Source organism: Micromys minutus (genome assembly GCF_963924665.1).
Source record: "Micromys minutus genome assembly, chromosome: 12".
NCBI lineage: Eukaryota > Metazoa > Chordata > Mammalia > Rodentia > Muridae > Micromys > Micromys minutus.
In genome coordinates, this window is record NC_137981.1 from 51,124,516 (window position 1) to 51,138,527 (window position 14,012).

A 14,012-nucleotide genomic window follows, 5' to 3' on the forward strand; every position below is an offset into this window, starting at 1 on the left:
ATACGACTGAAGATCTTCCTGTGGTCTCGTTGTTAGTATAAAAGGTGATGAAGTAAGTAACTATGCAAACATTGATTGCTTCATCTATTTGAGGAGCTTTGGAGAGGTCTATCCGTGAAGGTTATCTGCCTCATCTGGCCTTGGGGAAGGGACTGTGGTCAGTTATGTCACATATTCCATGTTGGACAGCCCTGTGATTTGGTTTTCCATGAGCACAAATCATGGAATGTAACCTGATGCCTTTTAGTTCAGTGGTGATTGAGAAGGTAGCCACCTCTGAAGAGGCTGCGCCCTCTAGTGGCTGAATCCTTTCTCAACAACGAGCAATTGCTCCCCTGACTACATTATGATATAGAAAAGAAAAGAAAATTGTTCTTAAAACTGGAGAGGACCTTCCACCCTAGGCCATGGCCAAGTTCATTTGTGACTTTGTAGAGAAGGCACCATCGATGGTGGCTGCTGCCATGGCTTACTTGAAGCCTCAATTGGCCACATTTTGGCACTACGCCAAGGTTGAGCTGGTTCCCCCAACCCCTGGTGAAATTCCTAAGGCTATTCAGAGCATGGAAAAAAAATTTGCTAAAACTGGTAGCTTCAGACACCTTAAAGTTAAGGAAGCTGTGCTGAATGGTTTGGTGGCCACTGAGGTGTGGATGTGGTTTTATATCAGAGAGATTAATAGGCAAATGTGAAATTGTTGGCTATGATGTTTAAAGACTAACCTTTAGTTTCCGATTTAAGTTCTTATTTGAATGTTCTTGGACCACGAGTAATGAGACTGCGATCTGAATAAAGTCCTAGCTGTGGAAACAACATCAACAACTGGAGAGATGGCTCAGCGGTTAAGAGCACTGACTACTCTTCCTGAGGTCCTGAGTTCAGTTCCCAGCAACCACATGGTGACTCACAACCATCTGTAATGGGAGCCAATGCCCTCTTCTGGTGTGTCTGAAGACAGATACAATGTACTCATAAATAAAAATAAAATAAATCTAAAAAACCTACTGTTATGTTCTTAGTAACATTTGCAAAAGAGAATTTGCTTAGAAGACAAGATCTTATGTTCTGTTAAGATAATTGTTTATGTTTTCTGTTGATTTGTCAGACTTCTTACTACTCAGTAAACCGAATCTTAATACAGACATAGTTCCTTTAATTGCTTGTGTATACTAAAGCCCCCTAATATCCAAATTATAAACTACCATCGATTTAAGGTGGCCTCCAATGCTTTTAATATCCTATAGTTGCATGTTTGTTTCCAGGGAAGAAATGCTTTGGGCAATCTCACCACCCCCACAGTAATTGTTTTACAATAATTCGGTTAGTCTTGTCACTATTGTGACACTTTTTAACTGTTCTCCCTTGACTTTCTGCAGAAGTGCAATTCTAACAAAATAAACAAGCAGTTTGGGTCACCTGTAGGATAGGATTAACTCATTAAAAACAACAATACAGTGACAGCCAAGAGAGGTGTTATAGCACCCTCCCCTGAGATTCCAGCTCTGACTTCTTCCTTCTGCCCACCCCAGCCGCAAGTGACGCTGGGAGATGCTGGAGTACATCAGAAATGAAAGGCTGACTGAAAGGAAGCTCCGTGATGTGGCTTCCATGAGGTCATCATCTATGATGGGGTGAGACTTGGCAGTTACGTAGCTGTTGGGGGTGGGGAACCATCACGTTTCTCTTAAGTAACTACAGTCCTCTGTAAGAGAGACACTGGCTTACCCACTTGGGCTTTGATGGAACTGCCATTGGTCTATCTAGGTGAATAGACGTCCGTTTGTGTCTCTCTAGAAAACTTAATGCCACAGATTGATGCACCAGCGTGGGGCATGAAAGGCAAAGATGAGTTTGGGAGGAGCGATTATGTTGCCCTTGCTGCAGGGTAGTAAGGCATGTGACTGAGGCTGAACGATCTGAGGGTGCAGCATTTGCAGGAGCAATCCGGACATGGCTGTTTCCCCACTGTGGTGCAGGGTGGTGTGCTTCCCCACTACGGCACCTGTCACATGGGCTTTGCTGTGAATAGTAAGACAAGTAACTGAGGTGGAGCCATGTGGTGGTAGGATGACTTGGGACCCCAGGCCTGGCTGTTTTCTTCTTTGTGGAATGTCCTGTTGATGAGCGGGTCTATTGTGTGTGTGTGCAGAGATACCCTGAAAAAGGACTAGAGGATACATCGCAGCCCTTCCTGAGGCAGTTGCATGGCTGTTGCTATGGGTAATAAGATGTGCAGCTGAGACCAACGTACTTTTGCTCCAGAATGAAGATGGAATGATAGTATTTTACCTGAAGGAGAAAACTAGTGCAACATTGTCCTGGTTAGCTTCAGTTGTCAACTTGACACAGCCTAGGGTCATCTGAAAAAAGGGTCTCAGTCGAGGGGTTGCTTAGATCAGACTGGCCTTACAGGCATGTCTGTGGGGAGTGTCTTGATTGTTAATTGATGTAGGAGGACTCAGCCCACAGCGGGCGGCACCATTCCCTAGACAGGTGGTGTAGTCCTGGACCGTATAAGGAAGCTTGCTAAGCATGGCCCTGAGCAAGAAGCCTAACAACATTCCTCCGTGGTTCCTGATCTACTTTGGCTTTGAGTGAGTTCCTTGGTTAGAGGCAATGCTTTATGGAATAGCAAGCTGACCTACCTGTCTTGAGTTCCTGCCCTGACTTCTCTCCATGGCTCAGCTGTGGCCTGGAAGCGTAAGCCTTCTCTCAGTTGCTTTTGGTCATGGTGTTATAGCAAGAAAACGGAACCAGAACAAACACCAAGGTATCTGACCGGAAGTGGGCAGCTTCATGCGCGTGAACCTCATGTTAATACTGAGGGAAAGATGGTAGAGTAAAAAGTTTGCGAGTTTAATATATGCAAAGTGACTGGTGAGTGATCTTTCATGCAGTTTTACATCCAGACTTGCAACTTGTAAAACAGCCAGTCAAGCTTTTGATGGTTCCAGTTTTTTAAACGGTGCTATTCCTTAAAAGCAGGTCCAAGTGTGTCTGCCTTGACTAGATAGGGTTTTGTTGTATATAAGAACTGCTTTAAATTATCTACCTTTCTTGACTAGATAGGGTTTTGTTATATATATGAACGGGTTTAAATTAGTCTAGACCCCTGATTTATGCCAACTCTGAGACAGCGTTGAAACAGGGAGGGGTCATGGGAGTTTTTCTACCAAGAGAAATGGGTTGGCATCTAGCAAGGTCCATGTTCCGGCTTGCAGGCCAGCTAGCCCCAGGGTTCTCCAAGGTATGTCAGAAACTTGCCCAAGTGGCTCAGGGTTGGCTGAGGACAGCGTCTGGCTCTTGTATTCCAGCTGCTGGTATTTATGAGGTTGCTCTGTGCCCAGAGCCAGCTCAGCACCACAGAAGAGGTTGGAGGTTCTACATCTTGTCCTTCCCTGTGTCCCTGGCTCCTTTAACTTCCGAGGTCAGATGAAATCTAGGTGCTGTAGCCAAGAACGAGCCATACAGTTTAGTTACTTGAAGTAGCCACTGGTCTGCTAGAATCTGGGAACAAGGGAGAGATAAAGAGGAAACTGCCGAACCTCACAGCACTGCTCACCAAAGCAGCAGCGACACCATGTGGCTTGACGAGGAACTGCAATTCTTGAAACCTTAAATTCCCAACGGGTGGGACCTGGAAGTTGGGCTTTGGGGGAGAGATGAAATTAGGGCTGGGTAGGGTCTTTAGGAGAAACCTTCCTGGTGGGACTCACAACTGTGTAAGAAGAGAAAGGGGGATGGGACAAACTATATCTCTGTTGGGTAAGACATAGAGAAAGACAGCCTTTAGTGAACCAGGTAGAGAGCGTAGCGAACCTGTAGCTTAACCTTTGACTTCCCAGTCTCCAGAAGTACGACACAGACATGCCTACTGTCTAACACCCAGCCTGTGGTGTTCAGTGGCGGCATCCTGAACTGACAGACGGATCCACAGGGGATGCTCCCTACCCTGGCCCCCCAGTCATAGCTGCTAGGGGTACTACTGTCCTGCTCTGCCCACTGTCTCTACAATTACCCACAATGCCCTCACACAGCTCTCCTCTGTTGCCCTAAACTCTGCCACAGTAAAGAAATCTATCTCTTTAATCACGACCCACCCAGAGATGGGGTGGTCAATGACATCCCTTCCCGCCAGTCTTTTAGCCTCCCTGAGCCCGAATCGTTGACCTTGAGCACCCAGGTCCACTCCAAGCCCTGTTGGCCCTGCCTTCAAAGGCCCTCCAGAATCTGCCGGGGCTCTCGTTGCTCGGTGCCCTCTCATCCCATCGAGGGCCGGCCATACTGATCCTTGTAGTCTCCCGTTGTCCCAGAACTCACATTCATATCCAAAGCCAAGTCAATCTTTTGAAATGTCAGTCTGGCCGTGTCACTCCCCTGATGAATGCTTTGCTCTGGCATCTCTCGTAAGAATGGTGTGAGAGCCCACGACTCCTACCCTCTCTGCCTGCACACTTTTCCAGCCTTTGCTTGCTTTGATTTTCTGCATAAATCCCACCACACTCCAAAGCCCCCATCTGCTTCTGGCCCAGGGTCTCTGCACATCTTTCTTTCTCGTTCTAGAACTCTCTTTCCTTGGGTCTCCTTGGGCTCCCTCTTCTCCAAATCTTTGCTTGATAACATTTCATCTGGAAGAACATTCTTGACTGCCTATGCTAACTTCTTACTACTCTCCTGGAATTTTTCATCCATTTCCTGACTCTCTTGCTCTCTGACTTAAGCTCTCTGGCATGTTCTTTTTGTTTCTTACTAGAAGGTAAGCTCCACCAGGCCCCAGTTTTCTTTCTTTTGATCTTCTCTTTCTCCTCACTGTTCTTTCAAGTACTCACCACCCAGTCTGTTTGTCGAATGAGTAAGTAGATGTCTTTGATATCTCTGGCTCTTAGTACTGTCTTTTAGGTCCTTGGGACAGTCAGAAAGTCTTCCCCTCTTAAACCAAGTCCAAAAGCAACACTAACAAAAATAATGGTATGTTTTACCACATTAAAATTAAAAAAAAACCTATCCATCAAAATTGAGCTCCAAGAAAGTGGAGCTGTAAAATGGGAGACAATACTTGTAAGAAGCATAAGCCAAAAGGATTAATGCCAAGTTAGGCAGCTTTCAGAAGCTCTGATCCACATACCTGAAAGAACAACCTAAAGGAAGGAATTATTTATTTTGGCTCAAAGTTTTAGAAAGGCTTAAAATCATAGTTCTGGGGATATGGGAAAAAGAAGGCTACCCATATTTGGGGGTGAGGAGGGGAAGAAAAGAGAGAGAAAGAGAGAGAGAGAGAGAGAGAGAGAGAGAGAGAGAGAGATTGAGAGAGAGGGAGGGAGGGAGGGAAGGAGGGAGAGAGAGCCTTCAAAATAGCACACTGGGGGTGAATACACAGGCCCCTCCATTTTGGTCATTTTCAGGCATTTCTGTGCAGCATGTGAGACTGTTGCCGTGGTGACATTACCCAGGTTTAAGTCCCCCCCTTCCTTCACTAGTCATGTGCCTCACTGAAATGTCAACTCTATACCTCAAATATGAGAAGGATGATAACAGTTGGATCCTAGGCTTGCTTTAGGGCTTGAGATCACCCATGTCCGGAAACATGCAGTTCTGTGTCTGGTTACCCTGTGCTTGTTCAGAAACACCAGCTCTCTACCCTGCGATAGAAGCTCTCCACCCCCTTCCCTCCTCCCTCTCCTCCTCCCTCCTCCCACCTCCCCTCCCCTTCCTCTTTAGACAGGGTCATTAGGTAGCAAGTTCTTGGCTGGCCAGAGCGGGGCACCTGCCACACCAAGCTTACTTTCAACTGTTTAGGAGACTTCTGGGAGAGGCATGAGCCACCAAAAGGTATAAGTAGTTTCATTTTTTTATTAGAACCAGGTGATTACTTGTCTCAAAGATTGACTCAAATCACTTTCCAAGAAACAACAAACGTGAAATTGTGTGACTTTACCTTAGGTCTGTTGAAACTAGAAGGTACTACTAAGGTTTTGGTTTGCCAGCTTGAAGAAAATAACATAGTCATTCAACCACTCCACTAGATAGATATTTTATTTAATTCAGTATTATCTAAAATATCACCTCTCAGGCAACTGCAGGAAATTGCATTATGTAGGCCTTACAGGTGTTCCTAAGGCAGCTCTTCCTTCAAGTGTAATTTCAGAGCTGAGTCAAGCGGTTTTTTCTTTTCTGGCCAGTCACATGATCTGAATTAAGTTTTTTGAGCTTGTAATGTTAAAAGACAGACAAGTAGAAGTTATTAAGCAGGGGTCTCTAGAGAAACTATGTTAGTGTTCGTGTGTCTCTGTGCCTGTGTGTGTGTGTTGTGTACATATACAATAAAGGAGATTTATTAGGTTGGATTACATGAGATGGGCTGAGGGGAGAAAGAGATAGAGAGACAGAGAGGGAGGAAGACAGGAGAGGCGAGGAATAATCCTGTGTGACAGAGATACTATGATCTAAACACAGTGCTGAGGTCGAGATATTTTATAGCTCCACCTAGTGGAAGGACTACATAACATTTCCCTAAACCCCCAACCCCCACCTTTGATCACCAGGGCTGCGCTTCGTGTGTGTGTGTGTGTGTGTGTGTGTGTGTGTGTGTGTGTGTGTGTGTGTGTGTGTGTGTGTGAGAGAGAGAGAGAGAGAGTGCGTAGAACGTATGTACATGCTTTTGTCTCATGGCACATGTATCTCAGTAGACAATGTCATGGAGTCGGTTCTCTCCACCTTACATGGATTCTGGAGATCAAACTCTGCTGGGTCATCAAGCTTGGGCTGCAATCACCTTTCCCCACTGAGCCATCTCACAGGCTCAATTTACCTTTCTCAGACTCAATCCGTGGAGGATGTCTTTCTCTTGGTTCATCACTGGTTAATCTGGTTTGGTCCCCCACACAGGGGAATAGGCATGTCCATGAGACAGTCCTTTATTACAAGGGAGAAAGGTAGTGTACAGAAAATGCTTTCTTTTCAAATTGCTAACTACTAGAGGTTGAGAAGGTGTTCTAAAGAAGGCAAAGTCTCCCCGAAATTCTCTGTTCAGTGATAGCAAACCACTTAGAACTGGAGATATATCTGTACAGCACCCTACAAACCACACTCATAAAGATAAAGCCAATTCTCCTGTAAAGCAGGCTGGGGTGTATCAGGCCATTTGAGCACTGCATACGGAGGTGGCCTTGTCACATCATGGGGGAGTGCTTGTCTGGTATTCCTGGGCTCTATCCTCTAGTGAAACCAAAACAAAGCTAAGACCCCTTCCCTCATCCTACAACTCTGCTGGGTTATTATTTACAGGAATATATATCCTTTTATACTAAGGAAAATTATAAAAACACACCACACATATTTTAGGGACCATCTCAAAAGTTCTGAGTTCCTTCTTTCCTAGAGTTAGATTTTTCTGAGCCTTCAGTCACGCAGAGCATCAAGAATTGCATTTTATTTAGGGGTCGTGTTTCTAATGTGTGAACTTTGTGGGGGCATATTCAAGTGAAGGCAGAAAAATGGCTGGACGGTTCAGAAAATTCTCCTGTGCTACCAACCAGAATGAAAGGTTTCACAACGCCAGGTAGATTTTTAAAATCTGGGTAGAGAAGACGAACTCTTTAAAAAAAAACAAAAACAAAAACAAAAAAACACCAAGTCTGGTTCTTGGAGTTCAAGTCCTGTACAAGGCAAAGCCAGGCAAAGCCAGGATAGGTAATCTGGGATGAACAATGAAATTTATACAGTAAACCTGAGGGATCTGGACTGGTGATAAGGTTCAGCATGAAAACGTACTGTACTGGCTGGTTTCGTGTCAACTTGACACAAGCTGGAGTCATCACAGAGAAAGGAGCCTCAGTTGAGGAAATGCCTCCATGAGACCCAGCTGTAAGGCATTTTCTCAACTAGTGATCAAGGGGGAGGGTCCAGCCCACTGTGGGTGGTGCCATCCCTGGGCTGGTAGACCTGATTCTATAAGAAAGCAGGCTGAGCAAGCCAGGGGAAGCAAGCCAGTAAGTAACATCCCTCCATGGCCTCTGCATCAGCTCCTGCTTCCTGACCTGCTTGAGTTCCAGTCCTGACTTCCTCTGGTGATGAACAGCAGTGTGGAAGTGTAAGCTGAATAAACCCTTTCCTCCCCAACTTGCTTCTTGGTCATGATGTTTGTGCAGGAATAGAAACCTTGACTAAGACAGGTACCAAACTCAATGGTCCCTAAAATACTTATTATGAGCTTTTATAATTTGCTCAGTATAAAAAATGGACTTTCCCCTAAATAATAACCCAGCATAGTTGTCAGAGGAGGTGGGCCTTGGTTTTCAGTGTTGATGAAGGAGCCCAGAAATGCTTGGTGTCACGAGTTTCATCGAGACTTTATTGGTAGAAGGGAAGAACCAGCTCCTCCTGTAAGCTGTTCTCTGACCTCCGCGTGTATTCTGTGGTGTGTGCAAACACCCACATTCACATACATCAATGTAACACAAACGCAATAATTCAATAAACATCAGCCCTCTGCCGAGAACTCCAAAGGTGCAGCCTTTGCCTTTTGGAACTTTTGTCACACACCAGTGTGTCCCCTTCCTGTCTGTCAGGGTCACTAGAATTTGGTCTTCCACAAAACTATTATGCCTAGGACATTTCTCAGATGAGCGGCTGACAGGAAGGAAGGCCCTCTTTCACCCTCCATTTGGCTGAGTTTATTCTTTAAACAAAGAGAAGGTCTTTGAAACCTGTCAATACTGTATTCTATAAAGGAGCTTTCTGGACTTTTCTCTGGGCAGAAATCACTAAGGTCTGACTTTGTTCTTTTGTTCCAGTCACTTACATGTTACAGACCCAAGCTGTTGACAGAAGTGTTCAAGTGGCTGTTAAGTAGGGGCCCAGGATGATTCCCCCTGCCTAAGAGATGGGAGGAGGGGGTGAAGATCAAAGATGAGAGTGGCCCTGCCTCAGGTCTCAACCATTCCTAATGGGTATTTTAATAGACAAGAAAGCATGTCACACATTCTTTCCCTGTGAACAGGAGGCAGGCAGAAGGTTGAGGCCTCAGCCCCCAGACATAGTGAGCTGGCAAAGACTATGGTATTATGTTTCCAAATTGACTGCATCTTCCAAGTGGTGTTTGGGGGTTAGCAGGGCACCCCTTTGTCTTCTCATGACCTTTCTGAAAGGACATATACTAGCAGGTCTGGCAGGAACTTCTCTGCTCCTTGATCAGTGAGAGCCACAATTCTCCACCCTCCATTCGAACTATTAGCGAACTATTAGCGTCTCATGATCTAGAAAAACAAACCAAGCAGTGAAGCACCAAAAACAGGCGAAGTGCAATCTAAACTCATGGGACAAATGCAAAAATATTTAAAACAAGCCAAACAAAACAACAACAACAAAAAACCAAGGCCATGTTTTGTGATCTGTTAACATTGTTAAGCTTTTGGATCTGACCCTCCCTTCTACCCAACGTGGGTATTTATCTTTTTTATTTTGTTTTTGTTTTGGTTTTCCAAGACAGGGTTTCTCTGTGTAGTCCTGGCTGTCCTGGAACTCACTCTGGAAACCAGCCTGGCCTCGAACTCACAGAGATCCTCCTGCTTCAGCTTCCTAAGTTCTGAGTAAGGCATACCACCCGCTGATTTCAGATCCTTTAAGTCCTGTATCAAACACTGTCTCAAAACAGGGTTGTCTTTTTTCACATTCCTATACTATTCCTCTCCGTGATGGTGCAGGTACCCCATTTCCCTTTGCTTCTTTTCTCTCACAGCCTTTCCAACAAATGTCTTGGGCTTTCTTTTCCTTGCAGTTCCCAGCAGCCAGCAGATTTCTCTTGCCATCTGTCTCTATGTCTATTTTTAAGCATGGCTCAGACCTACCCTCCGCCTTCAAGAAAATCTGTTTATACATTCTAAGAATGGCTGAAAGAGGTTTAGCTTCTAATTTGATCTTTTCTGGTAGTTGGTGGTTGGAACTGAAGTTCTCTGAAGAAGCCACATGGGCAGTCAAGGTCCATCAGACAGACTGACTATAGCTTTCTGATTATGAATAGGTGGAATGTTGCAGATTAAGAGGTGAGATTATCTTGTACTTTTTAGTCTTCTCACTAGCCACTTACTGCCATCTTCCACAACTTTGTGACTATTGTGTATGACTTTGGGAACACACTGCTAACCTTAGCACATGGTTAGCCTCCAACTCCATAGCTAAGAATGCTATAAAAGAAAGAACCAAGTTAACCTCTAAGCCTCAGACGCCCTGACTAAGGACAAGGTAGCTCCCTGGAATGCTGGGAGCTGTAGTTCTTGGGAATAACAAGTCACGTGTTTTTATTCCGCTAAACAGTTTGTTTGACCCATCTACACTGGATGTGCTTGATCACATGTGGGTAAGAGGTATAGAGGCAGGAAATATAACAGGATGTATGCTTGCTCCTGACTGAAAATGATGCAAAAGCAATCCATTGTGGGTTTTTGTCTTTTTAAGGTCCTGCAAAATGTGACCCTGCAAAATGTGAACTTGGCTAGTGCTAAATTAAAGCTTGTTCAAATTTGGTTCAAAACTGTGGAACTGGTTTTTTCTTTCTCTTGAATCCTGGGATAATAACAGGCAGGTTATAGCAGAGCAAGGAAACCTCTTTTAAAAATTCAACTAGTATTGTTACCATCAACATATGGGGCAAATGAATTGACTTATCACTTTTGTTCTCTGACTATGAAAGGTCATATGATCACTTCCTCAATGAAACATATCCATAGTAATGCAGATCCATGCTCCTGCGTCATGACTATTCATATTTAGCTCAGACGCTCGAGCAAAAGTGATTGTTCTAGTTTCACTTCTGTTGTGACAAATAACCTGACAAAAAGTAACTCTGGGGAAGATAAGGGATGGTTTGACTTGCAGTTCTAAGTTACAAGTTTATCACTAAGGGCAAATAAGGAAGGTACTTAAGCAGCTAGTCACATCACACTGACAGCCATGAGCAGAGAGAATGATATGCCCCATACCTCCTGTTTACTCTTGTTCTCAGCTAGCTTTCTCCTCGTTATACTATTTTATACACAAACTTAGGGAATGGTGCCACCCACACTGGGCTGGGTATTACTACATCAACTAACAATCAAGACAATCTCCCATAGACATGCCAACCTGATCGAGGCAACTCCACAGATGATACTCTCTTGGTGATTCTAAGTTGTGGCAAGTTGAGATTTATAATCAAGCAGTAGGCTGGAGAGATGGCTCCACTGTTACAGGCCGCACTCGTGACCAAAACCAACAGAGTAGTATTTTGCATCCATGTTAGTAATAGTAATGAGATTAGAATTTTTTCAGAAGTAAAGGCTTTAAGTTTAGTGCCCCATTAGTTTTTCTTGTCACTTGGGAAGAGAAAATTGTTATGAAAGAATCATCTTGATCAGACTGGCCATTGACCATGTCTTTGAGAGACTGATTGTCTTGCTGTGGAAGGGCCCACAGTGAGTGGAACCATCTCTGGACAGGTGGTGCTAGGCTGTATAAAAAAGCCAGCAGAGCACAAGCCTTAAGTAAGCAGCATTTCTCCAGTGTTTCTGCTTCAGTTCTCGCCCTGACTTCCCTCAGTGGTGTACGATAAAATAAACTCTTCCCCAAAGTTGCTTTTGGTAATAGTGTCCCCCCCACCCCCACAGCAACAGAAAGTAAACTAGAGCACTCAGCACTTCAAACTGATCTAAGGTGGAATTCACACTGCCACTGGCAAACCCAAGGGAACAGCAAGAGTCCACTGGGCATTTCTTAGAGTATGGTGAAAGTTGGCTCCAAACAAGGAGCTAGAAGGATATTTGCTGTCACCATCTAAGGACAATGACAGAGTAAAGTCAACCCTGTCAAGAACAAAGGAAAAAAAAAAACAAAACAATCTGAGGCTAATCGAGCTTGTAGCTTGAGAGACACAGAATCAGTCCTAAAAACTGTTTCTGAGGCTTTCCAAAATGGTGGCTGTATTGCTAGCTTTGCTGACAGGAAAACTGGCAATCACACTATTCATTAGAAATTATGGTCAATGCTGGAAAAGTCAAGCTGTGCTGCAGAAAGGGTTTTGGGGGCTAATTCTGTGTCTATGCAGTTTGGTGGAAGTGGTCTGTTATACTGGCCAGCCCAAGTTAACCATGTTTCAGGTAACTGTTGGTCAGCTCAAAGGTTCAGTCTCAAGTGGCTAAGATCTGGTGAAACATGGTCTCCCAATGCCATGTTAAGTGCCCAAACCAATGTTGTTCCATTTTAATTTTCATTGACAATACAATTACTTATTTTTTAAAATATTATGGGGGCTGGAAAGATGGCTTAGCAGTTAAGAGCAATGATTGCTCTTCCAGAGATCCTGAATTCAATTCCCAGCAACCACATGGTGGCTCACAATCATATGTAATGGGATCTCATGCCCTCATCTGGTGTGTCTGAAGACAGTGACAGTGTACTTACATATATAAAATAAATAAATCTTTTTTAAAAATTACAAATTTTGTGTATGTATATATATATGTGTGTGTGTGTGTGTGTGTGTGTGCGCTATACCCATGGAGATCAGAGAAGGGTATGAGAACCCTGGAGCTGGAGTTACAGACAGTTGTGGGTGCTGGGAAGTGAACTCAGGTGCTTGCAAAGGCAGCAAATGCTCTCAACTACTGAGTCATTTTTGTCTATATGTAAGCAGGTACTTCAAAATGGAAACCTTACTTTTGTGTGTGAATACACATGTGTGCCCATGTATGGGAAGGGTGGAGGTCAACTCCTGTGTCGTTCCTGAGATTCTGTCCACACTGTTTGAGGTGGAACCTCTTACTGGCCTAGAGTTCACCAAGGTGGGCTGGCTGGACATCGAGCTCCGGGGATCTACCTGTCTCCGATGCCATGCTGGGAGTACAAGCATGAGCCAGTGTGTGGCTTTTCACAAGGTCTCCGGAGACCAAACTCAGGTCCTTAAGCTTGCAAAGCAGAGCCTTGCCACCTGAACCCTCTCTCCAGACCACAGGGACCTTACACGCAGCTGCCTCAGTCAGGCCAGCACAGGCCTGACGCTGCGTGTCGTTAAGTCTTGCTCCTTTCGAAGCTCCTGGTTTCTTTGTTAGAGGACACACTGCCTACAACGCTTACAGTTTCTTCTTGAAACAAGTTCAAAAGAACAAGAGCAAAGTGTGTAGATTCAGCTTAGTTTGCTGAGTTTAGACTCAAATCCAGCCAGTGATTCTAATGAGGTTGAGACGTCACAGAGAAGTCTATTTAAACCACAGGCGCACGTGAGCTCTGGTTCCCTGGATGACATTTATTTTCAGCATCCATCCATGTCCCAAGTGTGCGACAGGAGGCTGCCTAACCTGGAAAGTAGACACACATATGCTTCCCAAAACAATAATTTAGTTTTTAAAAAAATCTATCACTTAAAAAACATTTAAAGGTACTCCCTTAGTTCTATAATCCCTAACTGTGAAACATCTCAGACACAAAGCATTTTCCCAGGCTCACAGTGCACCACCTGGAGTGCTGTTTCTCAGTCGGTGGGTCCCGACCCCCTTAGAAGGTTAAAGGACCGTTTCGCAGGGATCGCCTAAGACTAGCTGCATGTCAGATATTTGCGTATGGCTCATAACAAATGCAAAATTACCGTTATGAAGTCGAAACAAAAATAATTTGGAGGGGGCGGTCACAACAACATGAGGAACTGATAAGGGGCCCCAACATTAAGAAGGTTGAGAAGCACTCACCTAGAGGGAAACGCAACCCTGCAGAAAACGGAGCTTTGAAATATGTGACTGCTTTAAGTAATGGTAGTTCTCCCGCACTGCACATTATCATACGGGGCTCCAAAGTAGAGATAGTGCTCTTTTTAAAACTTGGCAAACAAACGCCATTTGTCTTTTTGGTTTCTTGCTGACACATGCCGTCTCATAAGGAACGAGATTCCATGTAGACCTGGGTTAGAATGAGTGTTTGTTTAAGGCTGGCTACACTGCAGTGCACAGGGTTGGTAACAGTGAACAGGGACCTACCTTAGGCTGGTCAGG

The 14,012-nt window shown here is 44.6% G+C and overlaps 1 protein-coding gene across 1 annotated transcript; it reads left to right on the forward strand.

Moving 5' to 3' along the window:
• Positions 1 to 407: 407 nt before the first annotated feature.
• LOC308428176 (ATP synthase subunit g, mitochondrial-like) lies at positions 408 to 692 on the forward strand (the record flags this gene model as incomplete). Its single annotated transcript, XM_080926555.1, has 1 exon — positions 408 to 692. The coding sequence occupies one exon, from the start codon at positions 408 to 410 to the stop codon at positions 690 to 692; it is 285 nt and encodes a 94-aa protein (XP_080782681.1).
• Between the last annotated feature and the right edge of the window lie 13,320 nt (positions 693 to 14,012).